Source organism: Portunus trituberculatus, chromosome 41 (genome assembly GCF_017591435.1).
Source record: "Portunus trituberculatus isolate SZX2019 chromosome 41, ASM1759143v1, whole genome shotgun sequence".
Classification (NCBI taxonomy): Eukaryota; Metazoa; Arthropoda; class Malacostraca; order Decapoda; family Portunidae; genus Portunus; species Portunus trituberculatus.
Window position 1 is genome coordinate 20,879,577 of NC_059295.1, and position 23,954 is coordinate 20,903,530.

The 23,954-nt window shown below is 36.6% G+C and overlaps 1 protein-coding gene across 2 annotated transcripts; it reads right to left on the bottom strand.

The window, feature by feature from the left end:
• Window positions 1-1,731: 1,731 nt before the first annotated feature.
• On the bottom strand, window positions 1,732-16,689 carry LOC123516619 (protein SMG9-like). 2 transcript variants are annotated; one of them, XM_045276179.1, is made up of 9 exons: window positions 16,525-16,689; window positions 11,149-11,555; window positions 10,088-10,173; window positions 8,629-8,827; window positions 8,073-8,252; window positions 7,597-7,891; window positions 6,092-6,245; window positions 4,900-5,002; window positions 1,732-2,821 (listed from the first exon to the last, which is right to left on the bottom strand). In XM_045276179.1, the coding sequence occupies exons 1-9, from the start codon at window positions 16,672-16,674 to the stop codon at window positions 2,743-2,745; spliced, it is 1,653 nt and encodes a 550-aa protein (XP_045132114.1). In that variant the 5' UTR covers window positions 16,675-16,689; the 3' UTR covers window positions 1,732-2,742. The 2 variants fall into 2 exon arrangements, with proteins under 2 accessions (XP_045132114.1, XP_045132113.1); XM_045276178.1 differs by having other exon boundaries at window positions 16,513-16,689.
• Between the last annotated feature and the right edge of the window lie 7,265 nt (window positions 16,690-23,954).

Genomic DNA, 23,954 nt, shown 5'->3' on the forward strand with positions numbered 1-23,954 from the left:
TGACACCCCCTATCCTGTTCGTTAAGCGGAGTATAGCTGTGTGTGTGTGTATATATATATATATATATATATATATATATATATATATATATATATATATATATATATATATATATATATAATCATTTGAACCACTGGTGTTGTATTTAGAGCAATCAACTTAGCAGGACAGAAGGAAGCACTGAGCCTTGCAGCCAATAGGAAATGTCCACAAAGTGCTCACCAGCCTGCCAACCACATGCCGTCACACCACATAATACTCACACCCAGCTCAGTGCATCACTCTTCCTGAAGATGTTCCCTGGAGAGGAACAAAATGTGAAAACCACTTTGGAACAGCTCCTTAGAGCACAGCCACTAACAGAAAGAGAATTGATTAGACAAATAGAAAAAGATGACACAAAGTTTAACAATGCTGAAATTTTTCTTGCTTGTAAGCTTGTCTGTCTAAAAGAGAACATCCTTCCTGGCTACACATATATATATATATATATATATATATATATATATATATATATATATATATATATATATATATATATATATATATATATATATATATATATATATATATATATATATATATAAATATAAATATATACCAGTAGTAGACAAAATTATGTGACAACGTGGGTACATGGTCGCGTACTTATGGTGAAGAAAAGAAAGGTGTTTATGAGGGTTAAGTAAAATTCAACAAAAATTTGTGACTATTCTATGACATCATGGAATCCTTTCTGCTGAAGGCCAAACACAAAGTTAACTCTTAGTCAGCCTCTGGCAGTAGAAAAAAGAGCTTTTTTGAGCTCTCCTGTTCTGTGACAGGGCTCTGGATTTATGACTTGGGTGGTTAGTGGTGCTTTATTTGCTGCACTATGTCAAAACCTAAGAATTTAATGACTGAGACAATTGTTCAGATGATTGATCTAAAGAAAGGAGGCCATACAATTACCAAAATTCGCAATTTCACTAGCATGGGGCAAATGAGTGCGAAGAAGTACATACACAAATTTCATGCAGGGAAAAGTGATTTAATATCACAGAAGAAGCCTTGCTCTGGTAGACCATGTAAGATCTTGAATCATGCTAAAAACATGATGTAATTATAGCTGCTGACTCTACTGTTCATTTCAGTATGTTTGTAACACAATTTGAGATCTTACACGGGCTGCCTGGAGTGGTTTGCCCCACTCCAGTCAAATTGCAAATTTCAGTAATTGTATGGTCTCCTTTCTTTAGACCAATCATCTGAGCTGTATCTCATTAAATCCTTTAATTTTCAATATAGTGTAGCAAATAAAGCACTACTAACTACCCAAGTCATGTAAATCCAGAGGCCTGTCACATAACAGGACAGAGCAGAAAACCTCACTCTACTACTGCCAGAGGCCAACTGAGAGTTGACTTTATGTTTGGCCTTGAGTAGGAAGGATTCCATGGTGTCATAGAATGGTTGCAAATTTCTGACAAATTTTACCTTATATTTATAAACATCATTCTATTTACGCCATAAAAACGTGACCACTTACCCACATGTTCACATATTTTTGTCTACTATATATATAAACACACACACACACACACATACAAAAAAAAAATTATATTAATAGTTCATAGTGTTTTCAAAGCATTATCAAACTTAATTTTGGGAAGAAAGAAAAGAAAAGTAACTTGAGGCATCAAAACCTTTGGTTGTTGTGTTCATATATATATATATATATATATATATATATATATATATATATATATATATATATATATATATTGTAGTAAATGATCTCCAGTTGCTTTCATTGTGCATATATTAGCATTTATTTGCTTATTTATTTAGTTTTACTTTGCAGTTTGTATGAAAAACTATACTTTTACCTTTTAACGGATAATGATTTGTAAACAATCAACTAATAGATATAATATTGCAATGCAGAGGTTGTCTCATACACACACACACACACACACACACACACAAAAGCATGCATACTTATTTGCATTTAGTCATTCTTAATCATGGAGTCTTTTCAAGAAAAAATTGTTAGAATTAATCTTGGTGCAAGTAAAGATCAGAATTTGAAATAGCTTCAAACTGCTCACAACCTTTCTTCTGTCCTTCGAATGATTCATAAGCTGACCAAATGAGCTACTCCACTCTTATGTTAAACATGATGTACTGAAAAGCCAGACCCACTCTGATAAGGTCAGGGATGATGTTACTAAAGTTTTTGTTATGGCGTACTCATTACCGTGGTACCTCACTGATCATGGTTTGTGGTTGCTTCTCACTAAATATGGTTCTTTGTTAAAACATACTTTGAATCTAGGAGGACTCCTAGATGGGATCTTATACACAAATGCCACAAAAGTGAGGAACTACTGTAATGGGCACCCACACAAATAACAATGCAACCTGAAGAGACCCAACAAAGTAGCTGGGCCATTCACAACTGCTGTCCAAGGTGGTGACCAAGGACTACAGCTCCAAACAACATACGACGCAGTGCCACTCCCACAGCTGGGCACGATGCCCACGTGCACACCGACCCCCTCAGAATGATGATCCCATGCCCACAACCTGAATTGTGGGATGGGGAGGGGCAGGAGCAGGGCGGGGCCGACTGGCTGTGAGTCCCACAGTGGGCAGAGCGCGCCAGAGAATGGCGCCAGGCGTCACTTGCAGCACGACACCCAGGTAGTGTGGGCAGTGGTGCTAGGCAGGAGATGTCCACATACAAGCACCAGTACCGCTCAAGGCAGCAGGCGGCTGTACTCCATGAATAGACTCCACTTGCGCACACTCTCCCAGGTGCGGCAAACATACTGGTACCTGCAACAATTTTTTTTTTATTGTGCTGCATTCATGTGAAACTTGGTAACTCATCTCTGAAAAATTTGACATTACATTTATTGTAAATGAGCTTATATCCCTCTTTACTTCATTGAAAAATTTTTAAAACAAGTGAACAAGTGGTATTAAACAAAATCTGGTACATAATAAATTTTGGAAATAATTTTTTTTTTTTTTTGTGTCAATCATAGTGTTGCAAATGTCATTCAAGCACAGCATACATACATTCAATCTATCATTATAAAACGATAATGTTTCGGCAAAATCTTTAACAATCCTCTAGTCTTTCTTTCACTGTCTGGCAGCAGGGTGCCTCAGGTTCACTGCTACCCAGTTGATGAGTGAAGGTTGAAGTGGAAAATATGTTTAAAACAAGTGGTATTAAACAAAATCTGGTACATAATAAACTTTGAAAATGGAAAAAAAAAAAAAAAAAAAATTTGTCAAATGAATTTTTTTTTTTTTACAATCATAGTGTTGCAAATGTCATTCAAGCACAACATACATACATACATACATTCTATCTATCATTATAAAATGATAATGTTTGGCAAAATCTTTAATGATCCTCTAGTCTTTCTTTCACTGTCTGGTAGTGGGGTGCCCCAGGTTCACTGCTACCCAGCTGATGAGTGAAGGTTGAAGTGGAAAATATGCCCATCATAACACAATAATCTCTCTGATACCTCATCCCATATGGAGCATCTCAAAGATGATGCACATGACAAAGGCATCCACCTTTCCCTACTTAAATGTTCATTTCTTTACAAACTCCTTCTTCATCCTTTCAAAATGGCCATACCATCTTAATGTATTCCTTTCATCTATTCCAATACACTATAATTTACACCACTTATACCTGTGTTCATGCCTCACTTCTCAAACATAGATCAATCGCTGTCATCCTCTTATCTTGTGACTCCACATGCCACTATTTAATAATATATTTCCCAGACACTTTATTCACTGAGCTCATAAATTCCTCCCCATACTACTACCTCACCTGCCTAAAATCACATAAGGTATTTGAGTTATAGAAAACAATAAGAGGGACCCAATCAGGTTCATAAGTGCAGAGGCATAAGAAACATCACTGGAAGAGATCTTGATGGGTAGCATAGTCAGAGGGTGAAGGAAAAGGAAGAACAAGCTCTGAATCATAAGAGTTTTTAGGAAAGCTTTGAGTGAAGAGTTCAGGATTCAGTTTTAGATATAGATGAAATGGAAGTAGTGCCATCAAACTTTAATAAAGAACGGAAAGATGAAAAATCAAAGTTATAGAAGGTGTTTTTGACTAGGTGCCAAAAGTCATGAGGAGTTAGATCCTGAAAGAATTTTGGCTTGTTACAAAACAGACTTTGCATGATTCTGGGGACAAATACAAAGCACAAAAGAGATTCAGGTGATGGAAGGCTCAGGTACCTTCTCTATACCATGTATAGCATAAGAACAGGCGATGTTAAACCAAGGTTTGGAAGATTTAGGACAAGAGAAACGAGGAGAGGAAAGTAACCCTCTATGCCAGATACCATCACCTCTGTCAAGCACTCAGCATACAGAGGTGGATCTCTGACATGGAAGCAACAATCATTCTAAGGAAAATCAGCAAGTGCAAAATGCCAGAGGCACCTCTACTTGGGAGATACTGAGGAAGGATTGGAGCAATCTGACAAGAAATCATAACATTTAAAAGTAACTATATGACTGCAGTAGTAAAAGAGGTAGTGGTCTAGTCATGGAGATAAGGTGAAGATTGCAAGCCAGATCAGATGTCAACAACACACTTGGCACGTCACTGAGCAAGGGCACACTTTTATCTTTAAAATTTCCTTAGATCACATTTGGCTGAGAAATATGATATAGCAATCTTGCCAACAACACAGTGATGGTTTGGATGTACAAGTGAAGGAATATGCAAAATTTAATGAATAGAAGGCCTCACATTCACATTAATTACCAGAGAAAGTTATCTGTCTAGTTATCTATTGTGGAAGGGGTGATATCAAAAGCTGATGCCATAGACAGTGCCAAATTGGAATTATTAGACTGATACTCACCAAGACTTTTCCGTCAGGGTGACATGAGTGAGAGGCAGACGACGTAGGCTTAGCACCTGACGTCGCATTTCACATACAGCCTCACTGAAGGAAACTACAGGACCTGGAAGTTTTCATAAAGAATCAGCATTCTGAGTTACCAGCAAATTAGATGGGAATACACAAAATACATTAAGATGTCACATTATAATTCTCAATCCAACAATGAGAGATCTTTCCAACATAGGCTGCCAACTTCAAGCATAAGAAATAGTGTTTTAATAATAGAAAAATAAAGTGATGTAAACACCATACAATTTTACAACTAAAATTATAATCTCCATAACTATTTTTTTTTTTTTTTACCCTATGAAGTTTGAAAACTTTGATATAGTTAACACACACTGCTGTGTAAAAAAAATTTGCCTAGCTTGTTTAATTGCTGAGCTAACTGAAGAATTACAAGTAAAGTGGAATCTTGAATCTAACAAATTAACATAAAAAATTCACACCGTGACAACACTGAATTAAGAAAATTATGGGAAATTTGAATGAAAATAAGGGAAAATAAACTGAATGACAATAAGGACATAAATAATCTAACTGATGATATTTTGGATGATTTTTTTCTGAATTTACTTCAAGGAAAATATCAATGATGGAGGTGGTAGTGGGAAAGTAGACTTTAAGTTCTTCACATTATGTCTTCAATATCTATTTCAGATTTGTTGTTTCATTAGACTTGAATTAATGTCAATACTGTATGTTTTGAATAAAAATAGTGCTGCAGTCCAATTTCTTCTTACCTATGATAATTTTTAGTACTGTTCTATGCATTTGCATCTAACAAATTCACATACATCAAGCATTTTTTATTACCTATTATTCATTAATGCAAGATATTACTCTATTTTTCCAAGATGGTAGTTGAGTTTTACTTATGCTATGTGGGTCACTGGGAAGTAGGGGTGATAACCTAATACAGTGATTTCACTGAATGTTTTTACTCTGAACAGTATAGTCTGCAGAGTTTCCTTCAGTCTGTCATCTTAAATCTAGTCTACTGCAATATTCCATTGCACTAAAGATCTCTATAAGTGCTGGTGGAAGAAAATTGGAGAGAAATACAAAGGAGACAAGACAATTACTATCGACAGTCAGCCCCAACATCAGCACTAATCAAGGCACTCTCAAATGCAAAAAATATACATACTGTGATCTTTCTGGTGGAGATCTGGCAGCAAGAAGAGGTTGACAAGACTGCCACAAGATGTTTGTGCCAATGGGGTGTAAGTTAAACTGTTGCACACACCCACACGACTCTCACTCTCTAGGCACGATCCCATAAAGGCTTCTTGATAAACACACTGAGGAAGAAACAAAAAATTAACATGTACTTTACAGAAAAGATTAAAGATACAGAAAAAAAAATAATTACAAATTATTAATAAGTACCATATATGCCACAGTATAAGACAAGTTTCTTGGCCAATTTTGAGGCTCCTAAATCAAGGGGTCATCTTATATACCAAGAATAAACCACAACCTTTTAATCCTGTGGTAAATGCTAAGTGCCACAATACCTTGGAATTTATTCTGCAGCCACACACACACGTCTACATTACCAGCATATATTAAATATGTATGTACACAATTTAATGGCTCCATGACAGGATGAGCTACTTTCTAAGGATGTCTAATATTGACTAACAGCATCACATGTTGGCGTACCTAGCCATGCCATAATAATAATAATCAGTTGCCAATTAGGCTAACAGAAACCATGCCATTCATATATACTCTTTATATTAATCCAATAATGGCTTTGATTTTTAATTCCTTTAACTCCTTATATTATTAGGTACTTGCATGTGAGCTAACTGTTGGATAAATAAATCAAGGGTGACTGTATTTCAAAAGTAGCGGCAGTGTTGGTGAGAGAATGGACATTTTATGACTTCCCAATGAGGCGCCAGCATTAAACCTGTGGCGATTAGTACTGTAGTTACCAAGAAAAGAAAGTAATGCATATTCCTACTATTTGGGAGCACATAAACACATGAAACACTGCAGAACATGGTTAGTGAATTTTGCCATGATCCTAGCATACTTCAGTGAGGGAACCGACAAACCATCACACAAGCCTTTCATGTTACAGCTCGATAGTGATTCACCCTTCACCATTAAGGGTCACCTTATACACCGGAAAAAGCTCAAACCTAAACTTTTCCTTAAAAAATTGAAGGTAGTCTTATAAACAGAGCCATCTTGTAGTTCAGCATATATGGTATTTTCAGAATGCCCTGAATCTCTTAAATATTGTAGCTGCAGCCCTCCCTCGTTCAAATCCTCTTCTCTGCCAAAGCAACTTTTACACATCCAAGCACCGCTGCAGAATCCATCACCAGGTTAACCTCTCTCAAGCCCCATCTCCAAGATAGATTAATCTCTTTGGAGACTTCCTCCAACTCTGCTTCATTTATATGATTATAATATTTTCCTTTGATAGCCTGGCATCATCATCCATGCCACCATAGGAATCTCTAGCATCCTTGCTCTGTTCCTTTTTTTGTTGCTTATTGAGCACAAAGAATGTAGTGGTAGCATTCTTACCCCACAACAGGGAGAAGGTCGTAAATAAAAACATATCAAAATAAGTTTACCATTAATCCTGCAAAATACAATTAATACAAAATACAACTTAGTAATTACACCTACCTGCAGTCTCTTCAATGTTGCTGGGGTGAAGTGGTGAAGAGGTGCACGGTTGTGGACAAACACTACATGTGGGAAATATTGTTGGGTGTCTTCAGCAGCAGAGGAATTGGCAGGAGAGGAAGAGGAAGAGGTGTTTGACGAGGAAGAGGAAGGCTTCATCATCTCACATGTTTGCAGGAGACGAATGAGGGTGGGATCTGCTGCAACATCCTGAACCAGCAGCACCACATGGGCAATGCTCATCACAAATGTCAGCACCTGAAGGGATTCCACCTCCATCAGGTTCTCTGTGGAGCTAAAACAAAAGGCAAAACTTTACATTAACTTTTCCATCAATCAATCTCTCTCTCTCTCTCTCTCTCTCTCTCTCTCTCTCTCTCTCTCTCTCTCTCTCTCTCTCTCTCTCTAATAACATATCAAAAGTCCCTAATTAACAGATTATTTTGACTAGTTTGTTGTTGTACTCAGTAACTTACTTGTAGTCAGAGGTGAACTTCTTTTCCTGTGTGATAAGCCTGTCCATGATAGAAGAGGACAAAAGAGGTTGGCAGTCCAGAATCATAAGACGTTCTGCAGTTATGTAAATTTCAATGCCATTGGTCCCATGACATGCAGACATAACTTGCTCCAGACTCTCTGGCCGGAACATACATGATCTGAAAATGAGACTCAATTATTTACCTGGATCAAAACTTTAAAGCAAATGCCATTCATACATCTATTTTATGTCACCAGCATGGCCAAATTTTTTTTAATTCTCTTCAATTTCATGATGAAAATATTTTCCTCATTGTAAATAACAACAGCAAAATTGAAGGTATGTTCAACAAGTTGTTCAATGAAATGTACCAAAGAGCTGGTAGTAAACCCTGAAATCTCAAAAGCATGGAGAAGAAAGCATTTTAATAGATGAGTTAGGTGAGAAATGCATAACAAAGAACCTCCCAAAGAATGCCAACCATATTGGCAAGTCTCCTGCTCCCTACTGCCACCATATATTCTAAATTACACAACGAAGTAAGTAATACTCACCGACTCTTATGAATGTTGATGGTAGGGTCAACAAGTAGGGAAGCCAGACAGGACTTGCCCACACCCTGCAGACCCATCATAGCCACCACAAGGAAGTTGCTCTGGTCCAGCAAGTAAGGCCCAAGATCATCACATAGGCTAAGGCTTTCATCCAGAAGGCGTAATGGGCCTTTCATCATCCTCTCAGGTGTAAGCGAGGCTGTAAAAAAAAAATTTGTTTTATTCATAGGGAAAAGTGTATACGTATACAACAGATATAGGCGATATATTCTTTCGCTTAAAAATTTGCTAAAGTTACATATACAGCAAGTTGTATATAGTTGATGTGGAAGTTTAAAGCTAACACCAAGTTTTGTACTAGATTCTATGTATTGTCAACATCCATATGAAATTATATTGACAAATACTACAACTTTGTCTGTGAAACATGTTAGCATAGAACTGTAGCAAGTAAACCAAGGACCAGTTTCACACTGCAATACCACCAGTCCATTAAGAAATCCCACAGAATCTTTTACCCTTATTATTTCTTTAAATTGACCTTTCTTTCACACTACATCTACGTAAGACAAAGTACAGCACAAATTACAACCATAATACAACAACAGTTAAAGAAATGTGTTGAAAAATCTAGACTGTAGTGTTTCTATTCACCACCATTGTAAAGCTGATAGCATACAATCAACTGTGCATGAATAAAAGAAACAAGGAAAGTTTCAAAGAAACAGATGTACATGCAACAAACAATAGGAGACTGGTTGAGTACAGATCATGATTGAGTAATTACAAAGTGGGTTTGTTGAGTGATGTAATAGTGTAGAATATAATTCATTCCTTTGGACCCAAGATGTTTATTTCAACTTTCACAATACTTTGCATACAAGTTCATACACAAATCCAATTAAATTACTGCTACTTTTTACATTTCACTGATTCTAATAAAGAGGATTTTTTCCACTATCTAAGGCTATGACCTTCACTGGTAACATGAGCACCTTTGTCAAGATGAACTGCAAGGCCAAATAAAAGACAAACTATAGCTCTTTCAGACTAACTTGATATTCATGGCATTGGCTATAACTGTCCAGCCTGTTGCCACCTCATTTTGCTACCTGTCTGAGCAAGTGCTTGTGAGGGTGGCAGTAAAGTTCCTGTTGGCCTTTTCTTTCATAATATATCTATTTACATTCTATTTTACTTCCTATACCTGGCTGCAGAGAGCCATTTGAAAATAGATGTTTGACTGTATCTGGTACAATGATCATGGGATAAATTAAGACATTTCATAGAGAGCTTCATTTAGAACAATTTTGAGTATACTATAGGATGGTTGCATAGCCATGGCATTTCAATGCATATGATGTGTGGAGAACAACTATTACCAAAGGATGAATTAGGATTGATATTGGAGGGATCACTGTACATGTATGGGAATAACAATGACCTTACTATAAATTACCTTCCATCATGAGAGGCTTTGGGGCAATGTGATACTGCTGGCTGGCCGGAGCACTACCAGCATTCACAACAGGTGCAGAGTCTTTCCTGAAAAAGATTTTCCATTAAACTCAACCACATGAAACACAAAAAGACATTGCTCTAAGCAAGTTAAGCTTGACCAAATCCCTCTTAAAGCTTAACAGATATAATTCAAGTGTCTGGTGTTACAGTTTGGCCCAGTTTGGTGCTTGTGGAAAGGTTGAATGAATAAATGAATGAATGAATGAATGAAGAGAGAGAGAGAGAGAGAGAGAGAGAGAGAGAGAGAGAGAGAGAGAGAGAGAGAGAGAGAGAGAATGCATACACCATATATTTGAAATGTATAGTGTGTATAAGGTATCACTTTGAAATATGCATAGCCTAATTATGCACCCGATAGCTATTATTCACTGTCATTTCTATTAGTTTTGCAAACTCACTTCCTTGACCTGATGTCAATTTTTCTGTTGTATGTTACTTTTGGCTAGTTGTCTTAGCTATGCATTTTGCCGGAAACATTGAATTTGTAACAATAGTTCTTTTGAACTTGAGAAAATTTCAGTATTAATATGATTTCTCAACACTTGCAATGATTTAATCAAAGATGCTTAAAATATGAACACATTAAGAGAATTTCCCAGCATTTGAAACTAATTCCATCAAAGATGCTTACAGTGTGAAGTGAAAATAAATAATGTGATGAAAAGTTTGGCCATGAGCAGTATAATTGACAGAAATGACTATAACATATTAATATAAAGCAGAGTGATAACATAGAAATTACAGTATGATGAGTTAATGAGCATATTTAATTGTGAGGGTGAATGTTGTATGAAAAAACTTACATGAAACTGTTAGCACAGTACTAAAATACTTAAAAGAAAGCATGGAAGAAAGATGACCAGAATAAAAGTAATAGTGGTATAAGTAGAGCAAATCAATGAAGTCATGGTCACCCTCTTGAAGAATTATTTTTAATTTATAACTTATAAAAATTCAAGGGAAAACATGTCAAGATTTGGGATGCTAAAACGCACTAACCTGGATGTCACCACAGCAGAACTGGGGGAAGTAGATCGCTGCTCACTACTGCTGCGTGCCCGAGAGAGAATGACTGGCGTGGGAGTAACCACTCCTGATTGAGGTGGCTCTTCACCTTCCTCTCCCCTCCCAGGAGGTCTTCCAGAATCCCCAGAAAAAATGGAGTTCCTGCTTCCTTCACTGATTCTCAGGATACTGCCTGTCCCTGCACCTCCCCCAAGACTGCCTCTCTTCTCCCACTCATCATGGTAGCGACCACTGCCACGCTTTTCCCAGCCATGGGGATGTGGGTGCTCATAGTTGTTGGAGTTACTGGAGCCACCCTTAAAGTCTGCAGGTTTCCCTAACACATGGATTACTGGTGCACGCATGGTGTCCAGCAGAAAAGTATCAAACTCACGATCAGGCTGAAAATACAACAGAAACAAAGCTCTCATTAGATGACTTTGTAATATTTAGTCTTTAAACAGATATTTGGTAACACTTCATAAGATAAAGAGTGAACAAAAAAAAAAAAGAAAAAAAAAGAAGCAAGATAATGAAGATGTGGATTTTACTGTACATCCACCAGGCATAGGATTGCTAAATAAGGTAGGTGTCCCTCTGTCCCATGTTCTTAGCTTTGCCATTCACTGTCTTCTTCCTAGAAACAACAGAAAGTGCCTGTTGCCACATAGTCAGATTGTCTTTTTTCTCTAACCTACAGAGGATATACCTTACTGAAGCATGCTTCTGGAATTAATTGACACTGTCTGGTCCCCTCAGAGTGCTTTGGCAGGATAATCTAACCCTAGAAAACTCCTCCTTGACCTCCTCCCAACTAATAGATTTAGAAAATCCAGTAATTGAGTAGCTTTGTTCATCGTGTCCCTGGCAGTATTACATACTTCCACGTCTCTGTCCTAACAGACAGTATCCGAAGTTCCAACACTACAAACATGGGCAGTGTCCAGTACATAATGACTGGCCCACGCATTAATGTTTTAAACCTGCCATAATATAATATATGGAATCTACATGGATTTTGTCCTGCTCATTTCCTCAATCTTCTTGGAGTATACTTGGGCGGGCAAGTTATTAGAAGAAACAACGATGTGGAAGGTTGTTACCCAGCACCAGCTGATCACAGAGGGAAAACTGCAGCAATACCAGCACATGACATTTCATTAACAGAGGTCAATCTTTGATATATGGGAGTCATATAATACAAAATATATTACCCCCTACTAGCTCTTGCAGCAAATATCAGGTTTAAAGAATCCAAGTGAGGTTAATGGTTAATGTTAGTATTTCAAATAATAATTTAAGTTAAAATAGGTCAAAGCAAATACAAGCATTCCTGATTTATGCACATTTAGAATATGCAATTTTGGAATAACATAAGGTAAAAAACTTATTTTTTTCATTACACAGATTATTTTGAATAACACGATGTCAAGAAAATCAAATTGCACGAATGGTTTAGTTCCATGATGCTGACACTGGCGGGCTGTATTCTGCAAACCATCATAGCTAATGACGTGGCCATAGCAAGACAAAATGGGGCATTTTTTTTTACCTAAGTCCATCTATGACAGGTTCTAACCTTGTGACATAGTCATAAGTGTTAAGACAGGGTTAACACTGTTATAGCATCACCAATGACCATCTTAAGTCTTGTCAACGTTGTGGGAACATTGCTGTATATATCATAACACAATCCCAACAATTTTTATTCTTAATTTAATGATAAAAATCAGTAATGATGACAAAACACAGTCCTTCTTTGCCAGGAGGGATATGATCACTTTTCCCCAAACTCAAAAAAACCTTGCCCCACACAGCTTGCATGTGTTGAGCTGTTGGGCATAATCTTCTATTTATTATGATTCTTTTGCTTGGATACAGTGTCTAACTATTCCCAAAAGTAATAATATGATGTCAAACTAATCAATCATATTTGATGGCTCATAAAATGCATAGGCTCATAAGATGCACTCAGTTTTAGCAGACACTGAAATGAAAAATATTATAAATGAGCAGATTTAAGCTCTGAATAAGAAGTGAAGGATATCACCTGATATTTGAAGACTCACCTGCATTTAGATCATTATTAGACCCCAATATTTTGCATTTAAAAACTTTAATCTTTGCTAGTGGGCTACACACCAATCCTGCTGTGACTTGTGGGATTGAAACATAAACCTGGCATATGGTGTTGGCAGTAACTGTGAGTCAGAGACTACAGGGCTAATGATGACAATTTTTTTTTATGATATTTATACATGTATAAAAGTAAGAATGTTAAAAGATGGGTGCAATTTTAATTGTATGAAAGTGTATCCTACCTCAAGGAGTAATGGCATCACACTAAAGAATACAGTGAAACTTGCCTGTGTGTCAAGATTAAGATCACCGCCGCCAACCACATTTGTTTTGGTTCATAAAATGTGTGGTGCATAGTCATTTTGCAAATTCTTCCTGACTGGTGTCATTCTATGTGAATTACCAGTAATATTGGTACCTTGCAAGAAGGAGTTATTTTGTGGTGTAGTACCTATCATCACTTTGTTTACATATGCAAAAAAGTCTAGGGTTTGATTTTTGAGCCTCTCTTGCTACCAACCACTGTCTCAATACTGAACCTTGGCTTCATAGGACGCAGGATCATTTCCTGAGATTTTTTTAGGAAAAAAAAAGGTGCGTTTTATGAGCCATCAAATATGATAGATAAACGAAAATTATGTCAATAACTTATTTTTTTCTATATATTTAAAGTTGACAAATTGTGAGCTCCTTAAAAAGGTAGGTGCAATGACAGTCAAGAATTCTGTGAGACCTGACGATAACTAAGTAGAATACAGCCCAGATACATAGCCAGGTGTTACCAAATGTTCCACATGTTTACAGCCAACACACTGTATCCTTGAACTTAATGTCAGCTAAAAGCAATCCTCCCAACTTGGTATACACTGTGCAGTTTCATTCTGTAATCATGTTTTCTTTATGGGATTTTTCCATTACACAACCCCTTAGGAACATATCCCTCACATAATTCAAGAAATCCCAGCAAATTGCATTCGAATTACTAAACTTCTTTTTTCCTGAAGCTATAGATGTTTTCAATAGTATCACAGAAAGGGCAAATGTTTTTAGGTCTTCAATGAACAGAACAACAACGGTGTTGCTAAACAACCATGATCTCAATCCCAGGGACATGTCATCGTACACATCACTCACCTGAGCAAGCGCTGTAATCAAGAAATAAACACAGTAGCAAAGTGGAAGAGTTTGGAGATTTATTGCTTGATGAGGAATATTATAGGCCACTAGTGCTTCATCATTTGTATATACTGAGGGCCAAGCATCCCAATACTCCTCAAAAACAGTGGGTCTTCAGTCCTTGGAAGATGTACAGTGGTTTGATCTGCACAGACTTGTTTCAAAGGTATTCCATTGTAGATGTATGGCTGCAGCTTTCTAATACCTTTGTAACTAAATTACCACTATACTTAGCAGATAATGTATTTTGCCATCACTTATTACTCTATGCTATAAGGATTTGCAGCAATATTGTCATTTTATTCACCTAATAACAGAAAAGTAACTCCACTATTGTATCGAAGTCATGACTAGAAGCATGGAATAGGACAACACACAATCAGGAAGAATAGATGCTAGCTACCACAAGCTCATTAATTGATTTCATGCCATATATTTGATTCTGGTTCTCTTCAGTATGTCACACAATAAGTAATCTCAAATCTATAGTATCTACTTCCATGGCCTAAAACCTGTCTATTATTCAATTTTATTCTAAATGTAACTTTTATGATTGCATTCCAGGAGTTGATAGGGTTGATTCAGGCTGATTATCTGAAAAGCATTTACCAAACACTACCACTTTTGAGAGGCATATGCAAACATTTGCAAAAACTTGACTCCATTTGCCCTCAGCCATGCCACTACTGAAAAACGCCTTTAATAACCTACATCTTTGTATTAAACTGTTAAAGATACTTAAAGAGTGAGCATTTTATATGCCTATTTCCACCCATTATTCCTACTAACCATGGAAAAAAAGTTGACTAGAAGTTTTGACAACTTTTGACAATTCTGTCAAAATCTCAACTTTCCACCATCGAAGCTGCACACCGTCAAATCCACTCATATTCATTTGAATTTGTCATCAACAACACCATGCAAAATTCAAGCTATGAATATTAAGCAATCCTGAGTCACCTGTAACATCAAGAGGGTTGGTGATCATTTTTTGCAACTTTATACTTTCAGCAATTATTCATATTGTGTCCGTGTTCCCCCCACTCCCTCCCACCACCCACCGTCTAATATTCTGTATTTTTCTAAAATAACCTATCCTAGCCTGAGGACTGAGCCATCATAGACCTTGTCCTAAGACATTAATCTAACTAAACATAAACCTAACAAAAAACCTTAAAAATTACACCGCTGGACTTGTAAAATCTCAAATTTCGCTACACTCCCTATCGTTATTATAGACATAATACGTGCATGTCCCTTAATTTCTCTTATGTTTACAGCAAGGTCACCGACTTTCCTACATGTTAAGCGAGTTTCATGCTTGTATTTGATGTAACTGAATTTTATTATAGGTAAAGCTTTACCATACTTTAATATTATAGGTAAATATACAATGTGATTTGTAAAGATCTGAAAGGAAATAGTAAAAAAAATAAAATAAAATAAGGCACTGGAGTTATACAGGACCATTACCAAAATATGAAACTGAAATGTCAAAAAATCCAATGTGTATATATATATATATATATATATATATATATATATATATATATATATATATATATATATATATAACACAACTCCTGTTTTCTTTCATCACGAGTAAAATAAAATTTAACACAAGGGAAGACTGATTGCAAACATTAACTAGGTACTAGAATATAAACAAAGCTAACCTTCATTACCAGTCAGTAACACAACATGGCACGACAAAAAGGTTAACAAGGCACCTCTAGATCCCTTCAGAATAATAGGAAACCTTAATGTGAAATAAACAAATGAATAACAAAAAAATAAATGGAGGAGTCTATTACACCTTCCCTGTCACTATCGCCCGCTGCCAAGGCACAAAGTGGACTCCGATAAACTCCACGTCAAATAGCCCATACTTAATCAATCTCAACGCTATCCCCACAGTCTATACACCAAACATTAGAGTATCCCTGGGAGCAGCAGCAGCAGTACAAGCAGCCACCACGGTAATCAGACAAGCAGCTGGTCCTCCCTCCAAAAATGATAAATAGCATGAAGGTCGACGATAAGGCAGCCAGTCTTGTCCACCTCTGCCCATCTCCTCTCAACACTAGGCACTCGGCTACACACCTTATTAAATACCTTTCTTATCTTCTTCTTATATTTTCCTTTGTCGCCAACATCGGCCATAATAATCCTCAGCAGGACATGGTTTTCCTGGTCCCCGAACCCCGTCTCTTCATCGTCCAGCCATGTTGGGACACACTGGGCACGGAAAATGGGAACACTCATCAACAATACTTAGGTTGGACTGTATTGTTTTGTGTCTAAATGATACTAAAACTTAATTATCTGAAGAATAACATCACCTTATGTCTCATAATAATACATTACAAAAAAAAATGTGTATTTTAAATATGTAGTATCACTTTTCTGTGTGCTTTGTTGAATGTTGATAGCAATGCCAATACCGGTGCATTCGAATGATCGAAGTCAAACTCATGCTTGTGAAAGGACCGTATTCTTGTGTTAATTCTAAATTATGAACTCATCACGTTATCTTGGTCCTTATGAACAACATGAAGTAAATGTCGTTGGCGCGCAATTTAAAGTACGTAGATGAAAGCTAGCGAGGAATTCCGTGTCACGTACACACACACACACACACACACAGACCTATCCCAAGATCGGAAATAATGAGCTCTGAGCTCGTTCCGTAGGGTAACGTCTGGCTGTCTCGTCAGAGACTGCAGCAGATCAGATCAAACAGTGAATTACACACACACAGGGAAGAACTTGCAAGTCCTATATACAACATCATAAAATGCTCAATAGAAAATGGAACAGTACCAGTAGAATGGAGAAGAGCTGAGGTGGTTCCCATATATAAGAGTGGAAGGAAGGAAGAACCTTTAAATTACAGACCTGTATCACTAACTAGTGTAATATGCAAGATGTGTGAAAGAATAATAAAGAAACGATGGATCAAGTTCCTTGAAGACAACAAATTAATATCAAATAGCCAATTTGAGTTTCTATTTTAGAATAGTTGATAGAGTACAAGAGAGAGAGGGATGGGTTGACTGTATTTATTTGGATTTAAAAAAGGCGTTTGACAAAGTGCCACATGCAAGATTACTATGGAAGTTAGAGAAGAAGGGTGGCTTAAAAGGAAGCATATTGAGATGGATAGAAAATTATTTGAGGGGGAGAGAAATAAGGACTTTAGTTAAAGATATGAAGTCCAAGTGGAGAGCAGTAGAAAGCGGAGTGCCACAAGGCTCAGTATTGGCACCAATACTTTTCCTCATTTATATTAACGACATGCCAGAAGGAGTGAACAGCTACATAAATCTGTTTGCAGATGATACGAAACTGTGCAGAGTTATAAAGCAAAAGAGGATTGTGAAATACTGCAAGAAGACCTAAATAAGATCTGGGAATGGAGTAAAAGTGGGAAATGGAATTCAATGTGAACAAAAGCCATGTCATGGAAATGGGAAAGAGTGAAAGACGACCTGTGGGAATCTATAAGATGGGAGATGGAGTAGAACTGGAGAAAGTAAAAAGGAAAAGGACTTAGGAGTGACGATGGAAGAAAACAATCAACCAGTAAGCCATATTGATAGAATTTTTAGAGAAACATATAATTTGCTAAGGAATATTGGAGTAGCATTTCACTACATGGACAAAGAAATGATGAAGAAATTGATAAGTACTATAATAAGACCCAGATTGGAATATGCAGGAGTAGTGTGGACCCCTCATAAAAGAAACACATAAGGAAATTGGAGAGACTACAAAAAATGGCTACAAGAATGGTTCCAGAATTTGAAGGGATGACATATGAGGAGAGACTAAAGGCTATGGATCTACCAACCCTGGAACAAAGAAGGGAGAGAGGAGACCTGATACAAGTTTATAAATTGATCAACGGAATGGACCAAGTGGATAATGAGAAACTGATCCTGAGAGAAGAATATGACATTTGAAGCACAAGATCGCATAGTAAAAAGCTGAGAAAAGGAAGATGTCTGAGAGATGTTAAAAAATATAGTTTCCCGCAAAGATGTATTGAGACCTGGAACAGTTTAAATGAAGAAGTAGTGTCTGCAACGAGTGTGCATACTTTTAAAGTAAGATTGGATAAGTGTAGATATGGAGACGGGGCCACGCGAGCATAAAGCCCAGGCCCTGTAAAACTACAACTAGGTAAATACACACTGTAAAATTACAACTAGGTGAATACACAGTACAATACATACACACACACACACATGCACACAGCAGACAGTGGGTAAAGGAGGAGGAGGAGTCATGATGATGTTAAGGAAAGAGATAGTGGTAAACCAAGTGGAGTGTGGGGAAGGAAAAGCAGAAGTACTGTATATTAAGATACATATTAATAAAGAGTTAACAATCATTGGAACATATGTGTCACCAAAAACAAATTCATGGACCAACCAAGAATATAAAGACATGACAGATGACACAATAAGGAGTCTAATGAGAATCATTAAAGAAAGGAGAAAAGTGATATTAGTAGGAGATTTCAACTGTAAGGAGGTGGACTGGGAAAATTATGGAAATGGTATGGGGGAAGAAGCCTAGGGGGATAGATTCATGAACCTAATGATATATAATATGATGGACCAAAGAGTAAAGGAAAACACAAGATTCAGAGGAAACGATGAGCCAGTGAGATTGGACCAGGTTTTTACAAGCGGTATACAAATGAATGATGATATAAGATATAAGTGTCCATTGGGAAAGAGTGACTATGTAATATTAGAAATAGATATAGAAGAGGAAAGGAAGATAGAGATGAATCATACAAAGGAGACCGATTAAATTACAGAAAGGCTGATATTGAGAATCTCAAGAACTATTTTAAAAACATTAACTGGGAGTAGATGGAAAACTCAGAGAAGGTGCAAGAGAAATATAACTTATTTTTGGAAATATACAAAACAGGAGTCAGGAATATGTCCCAAATATAGACCTAAAGAAGAAGGAAAGAAAGATTGGTTTAATGCAAGATGTGCTAGGGCAAAGGAGAAAAGAGATGGAGCATGGAAAAGGTGGAGGAGAAATAGAAATCCAGAAAATAAGGAAAACTTCAAACAGCAAGAAATGAATATGCTAAGGTGAGGAAGGAAGAAGAAAGAACTATGAAAAGGACATTGTCGAAAAATGTAAGGAGCAACCAAAATTGTTCTACAGATTCATAAATGGAAAAATAAGGCAAAAAGAAACAATAGAAAGGTTAAAAGGAGAGAACGGGATGGTGGAAGACCCAAAAGTATGGTAGAACTGTTAAATAGTAAATTTCAGGAGGTCTTTACTAAGGAATCCAAATTTGAAAGACCACAGGGTAATAGAGAGACTGTCTATATGAAAGAGATTAAAGTAACCAAGCTTGAAATAAAAGAGTTGATGACGGAATTAGATGAAGAGAAGGCAATGGGACCGGATGAAGTCTCAGGCAGAATACTGAAAGAATGTAGGAAGAACTAGCAAGTCCTATACACAACATCATAAAATGCTCAATAGAAAATGGAACAATACCAGTAGAATGGAAAAGAGCTGAGGTGGTTCCCATATATAAGAGGAAGGAAGGAAGAACCTTTAAATTACAGACCAGTATCACTAACTATTATAATATGCAAGATGTGTGAAAGAGTAATAAAGAAACAATGGATCGAGTTTCTTGAAGACAACAAATTATTATCAAATAGCCAATTTGGTTTTAGAAAAGGTTGGTCGTGTGTAACAAATTTACTGAGTTTCTACTCTAGAATAGTTGATAGAGTACAAGAGAGAAAAGGATGGATTGACTGTATTTATTTTTATTTGAAAAAGCCATTTGATAAAGTGCCACATGAAAGATTACTGTGGAAGTTAGAGGAGAAGGGTGGCTTAAAAGGAAGCACATTGAGATGGATGGAAAATTATTTGAGGGGGGAGAGAAATAAGGACAGTAGTTAAAGATATGAAGTCCAAGTGGAGAGCAGTAGAAAGTGGAGTGCCACAAGGGTCAGTATTGGCACCAATACTTTTCTCATATATAAACGACATGCCAGAGGAGTGAACAGCTACATAAATCTGTTTGCGGACGATGCAAAACTGTGCAGAGTTATAAACAAAAGAGGATTGTGAAATACTGCAGGAAGACTTAAACAAGATCTGGAAATGGAGTAAAAAATGGGAGATGGAATTCAATGTGGACAAAAGCCATGTCATGGAAATGGGAAAGAGTGAAAGACGACCAGTGGGAATCTATAAGATGGGAGATGGAGTAGAACTAGAAAGTAAAAAGGAAAAGGACTTGGGAGTGACGATGGAAGAAAACAATCAACCGGTAAGCCATATTGATAGAATTTTCAGAGAGACATAATTTGCTAAGGAATATTGGATTAGCATTTCACTATATGGACAAAGAAATGATGAAGAAATTGATAAGTACTATAATAAGACCCAGATTGGAATATGCAGGAGTTGTGTGGACCCCCCATAAAAAGAAACACAAAGAAATTGGAGAGACTACAAAAATGGCTACAAGAATGGTTCCAGAATTTGAAGGGATGACATATGAGGAGAGACTAAAGGCTATGGATCTACCAACCCTGGAACAGAGAAGGGAGAGAGAGGACTTGATACAAGTTTATAAATTGATTAACAGAATGGATCAAGTGGATAATGAGAAATTGATTCTGAAAGAAGAATATGACATTAGAAGCATAAGATCACATAGTAAAAAACTCAGGAAGGGAAGATGTCTGAGAGATGTTAAAAATATAGTTTACTGCAAAGATGTGTTTAGACTTGGAACAGTTTGAGTGAGAAAGTGGTGTCAGTAAAGAGTGTGTATAGCTTTAAAGAAAAGTTGGATAAGTGTAGATATGGAGATGGGGCCACACGAGCGTAAAGCCCAGGCCCCTGTAAATACAACTAGGTGAATACACAAGCAAGAACACCGAAAACTTATACATGCGGGCTGGATAAGCACAAGAAAATGCAAGAAGTGCTAAAATGCTTGAACAACTTGCAGAAGAAGGACAGGAAAGTACTATGCATTGGAGACCTAAGAACTACAATAAAATATAAACTGGGAAGAAATGGAAGTGAATGGTTATGCTCGACGATGAGGGAAGAGGTGCTACAACTGGCAATGGTTAATGCAATGGACCAATTGGTGAATTGGATTATACAAGGTATAGAAGAGAAAATTCCTGGTATTCAAAAAAAAAAAAAAAAAAAAAAAGACAGAGCCTTGTCCAACCATTACATATCACAGCCTGATGGGGAAAAGTGATCATGTGGTTTTGGAAGTTGAATTAGAAGACTGAGAAATATTGAAATGCAAAGAGGATCACATACAAGGAAGATTGAATCAACAAAATGAAGGCAATATAAAGGCATGGAATGAATATGTTACAATAAGAAAGGAGGAGGAGAGAAAAGTTTGAAAGGGATGTAGTAAGATGTGAAGAGGAAATCAAGTTTTTTGACAAGTAGTATATAAATGAAAAGATGACAGGTAGAGAGACCATTGATAAGTTCATTAAGGGAAAAGGGATATATGAAACTACAGAAGAGGTGAGTGAACTTATGAATGAGAGCTTTAGATCCATATATAATGTAGAATGAGATTTTATAGGACCAAATGATGAAGTAACACAGAAAAGATTAAGGAATGTTGCAGTGCAAAAACAGAAAATTAGCAAATTATTGGAGAAAATTGATGTTAGAAAAGCAATAGGGCCAGATAGTGTCAGGATGGCCACTGAGGGAATGTAGAGAACATCTGGTGGAACCAATTTGAAATGTGATCAAAAGCTCTTTGATGGAAAGGAGAGTACCAAGGAAGTGGAAAAGAGCAAAAATAGTGTCTGTATACAAAGGAGGAAAAAAAGACTGAGCCCCTAAATTAAAGACTGATGTGAAATTGTGATCAAGGAAAAATGGGTGGAATATCTGGAGGAAAACAAAATTATAAATAACTCCCAATTTAGTTTTAGAAAAGAAAAATTGTGTACTCATATAACAAAGTTACTAAGTTTCTATACAAGAGTAGTAGATAGGGTACAGGAAAATGGATGTGTCAACATAGTGTATTTGGAAAAATGCATTTGACGGAGTACCACATAAAAGACTCTTATGAAAAATAGAACACATAGGAAGAATATGCGGAAATATCTTAAGCTGGCTGAGGGACTACTTAACAGGAAGAGAAATGAGGACTGTGGTAAGAGACATCTCATCAAATTGGAACACAGTTAACTATTGGTGTACCACAGGGTTCAGTGCTGGCACCAATAATGTTCCATATATACATTAAAGATATACAAGGGGGAGTGAGTAGCAACATAAATTTGTTTGCAGATGATACAAAATTAGTGAGAGTAATAAAGAGCAATGAGGACCATATGGAATTGCTGAGAGATACTGTATTGATAAAATGTGGGAATAGAGCCTAAAGTGGAAATTAGAATATAATGCTAAGAAATGTTATAGAAATGAGTAATATTAATAGAATATCTGCGAGGGAATACGATGTGGGAGAAGAGATTATAATGAAGAGAAAGGAAGACAAAGACCTGGGAGTAGTTATATAAGACACCCTGACTCCAGAAAGACACATAAATGGGTTATTAGCTTCAATATAATATACACTAACAAATATCAGGGGTGGCATTTAATTATATAGATAAGAGTATGATGAAAAAAATCACAACCACTATGATAAGACCCAGTCTTGAATATGCAGCAGTGACATGGTCTCCACTTATGCAAAATGATATCAAGAAATTAGAAAGAATTTAAAGGACAGCTACAAAGATGGCGCCAGAAATGAAGGACTACCTATGCAGAAAGGCTGAAGAAAATGGAACTACCAACTTTGATAGATGGATAGGAGAGAGAGGAGATCTATTAATGATGTATAAGATAGTGAACTGTATGGAAAAGATAGACAGACAAGACCTGGTATCACTGATAGAAGATGGAGATAGATGGATGAGAGGACACTCCAAGAAAATCGTGAAGAGTCAATGTTTGAGGAACATTAGAAACTTTAGTTTTTCCCCATAGAACAGTAAGAACTTGAGTAAAGAGACTGTAACAGATGAAAATATGCATACATTTAAGGAAAAGTTGGATAAAAGTAGATAAAGAGATAGGTCACTATGAACTGTACTCTAACCCTGTGATATACAACCACAGCTGTTAATGTAAACTTTTACCCAGCTACTTGCATAGAGTGAATTTCATGCAATCCATATCTATGGTAGGAAACATACCAAGTTTCTCCAAATAAACAAAACCCCTTCATTAATAGAAATAGTTAAAAATCTTTCAAGGCCTAACTCTTCTTGTGACCTCTGCCACTTAGCCAAAAACATTTTCAATAACTTTACTTCTTCATATTTCCCTTCTTTACATTCAGCATGTTCCAAACATGGGTGACCATTCTTATCCCTCAAACTACCTTCTATTGCTTTAGTCTCCTGCCTCACTTAAGTTTTCTTAAATTCATTGTCAACAGGAAGAAATTTTAAGTAAAACATTTA

Coding starts and splice junctions, on each gene's coding strand:
- LOC123516619 (XM_045276178.1), bottom strand. CDS start 16,674: ATGAGTGTTCCCATTTTCCGTGCCCAGTGTGTCCCAACATGGCTGGAC. Junction 11,556..16,512: donor TAAGAAAGGTATTTAATAAG/GTGTGTAGCCGA, acceptor TTGTATTTTCAG/CCTGATCGTGAGTTTGATAC. Junction 8,828..10,087: donor AAAGCCTCTCATGATGGAAG/GTAATTTATAGT, acceptor TTTTTTTTACAG/CCTCGCTTACACCTGAGAGG.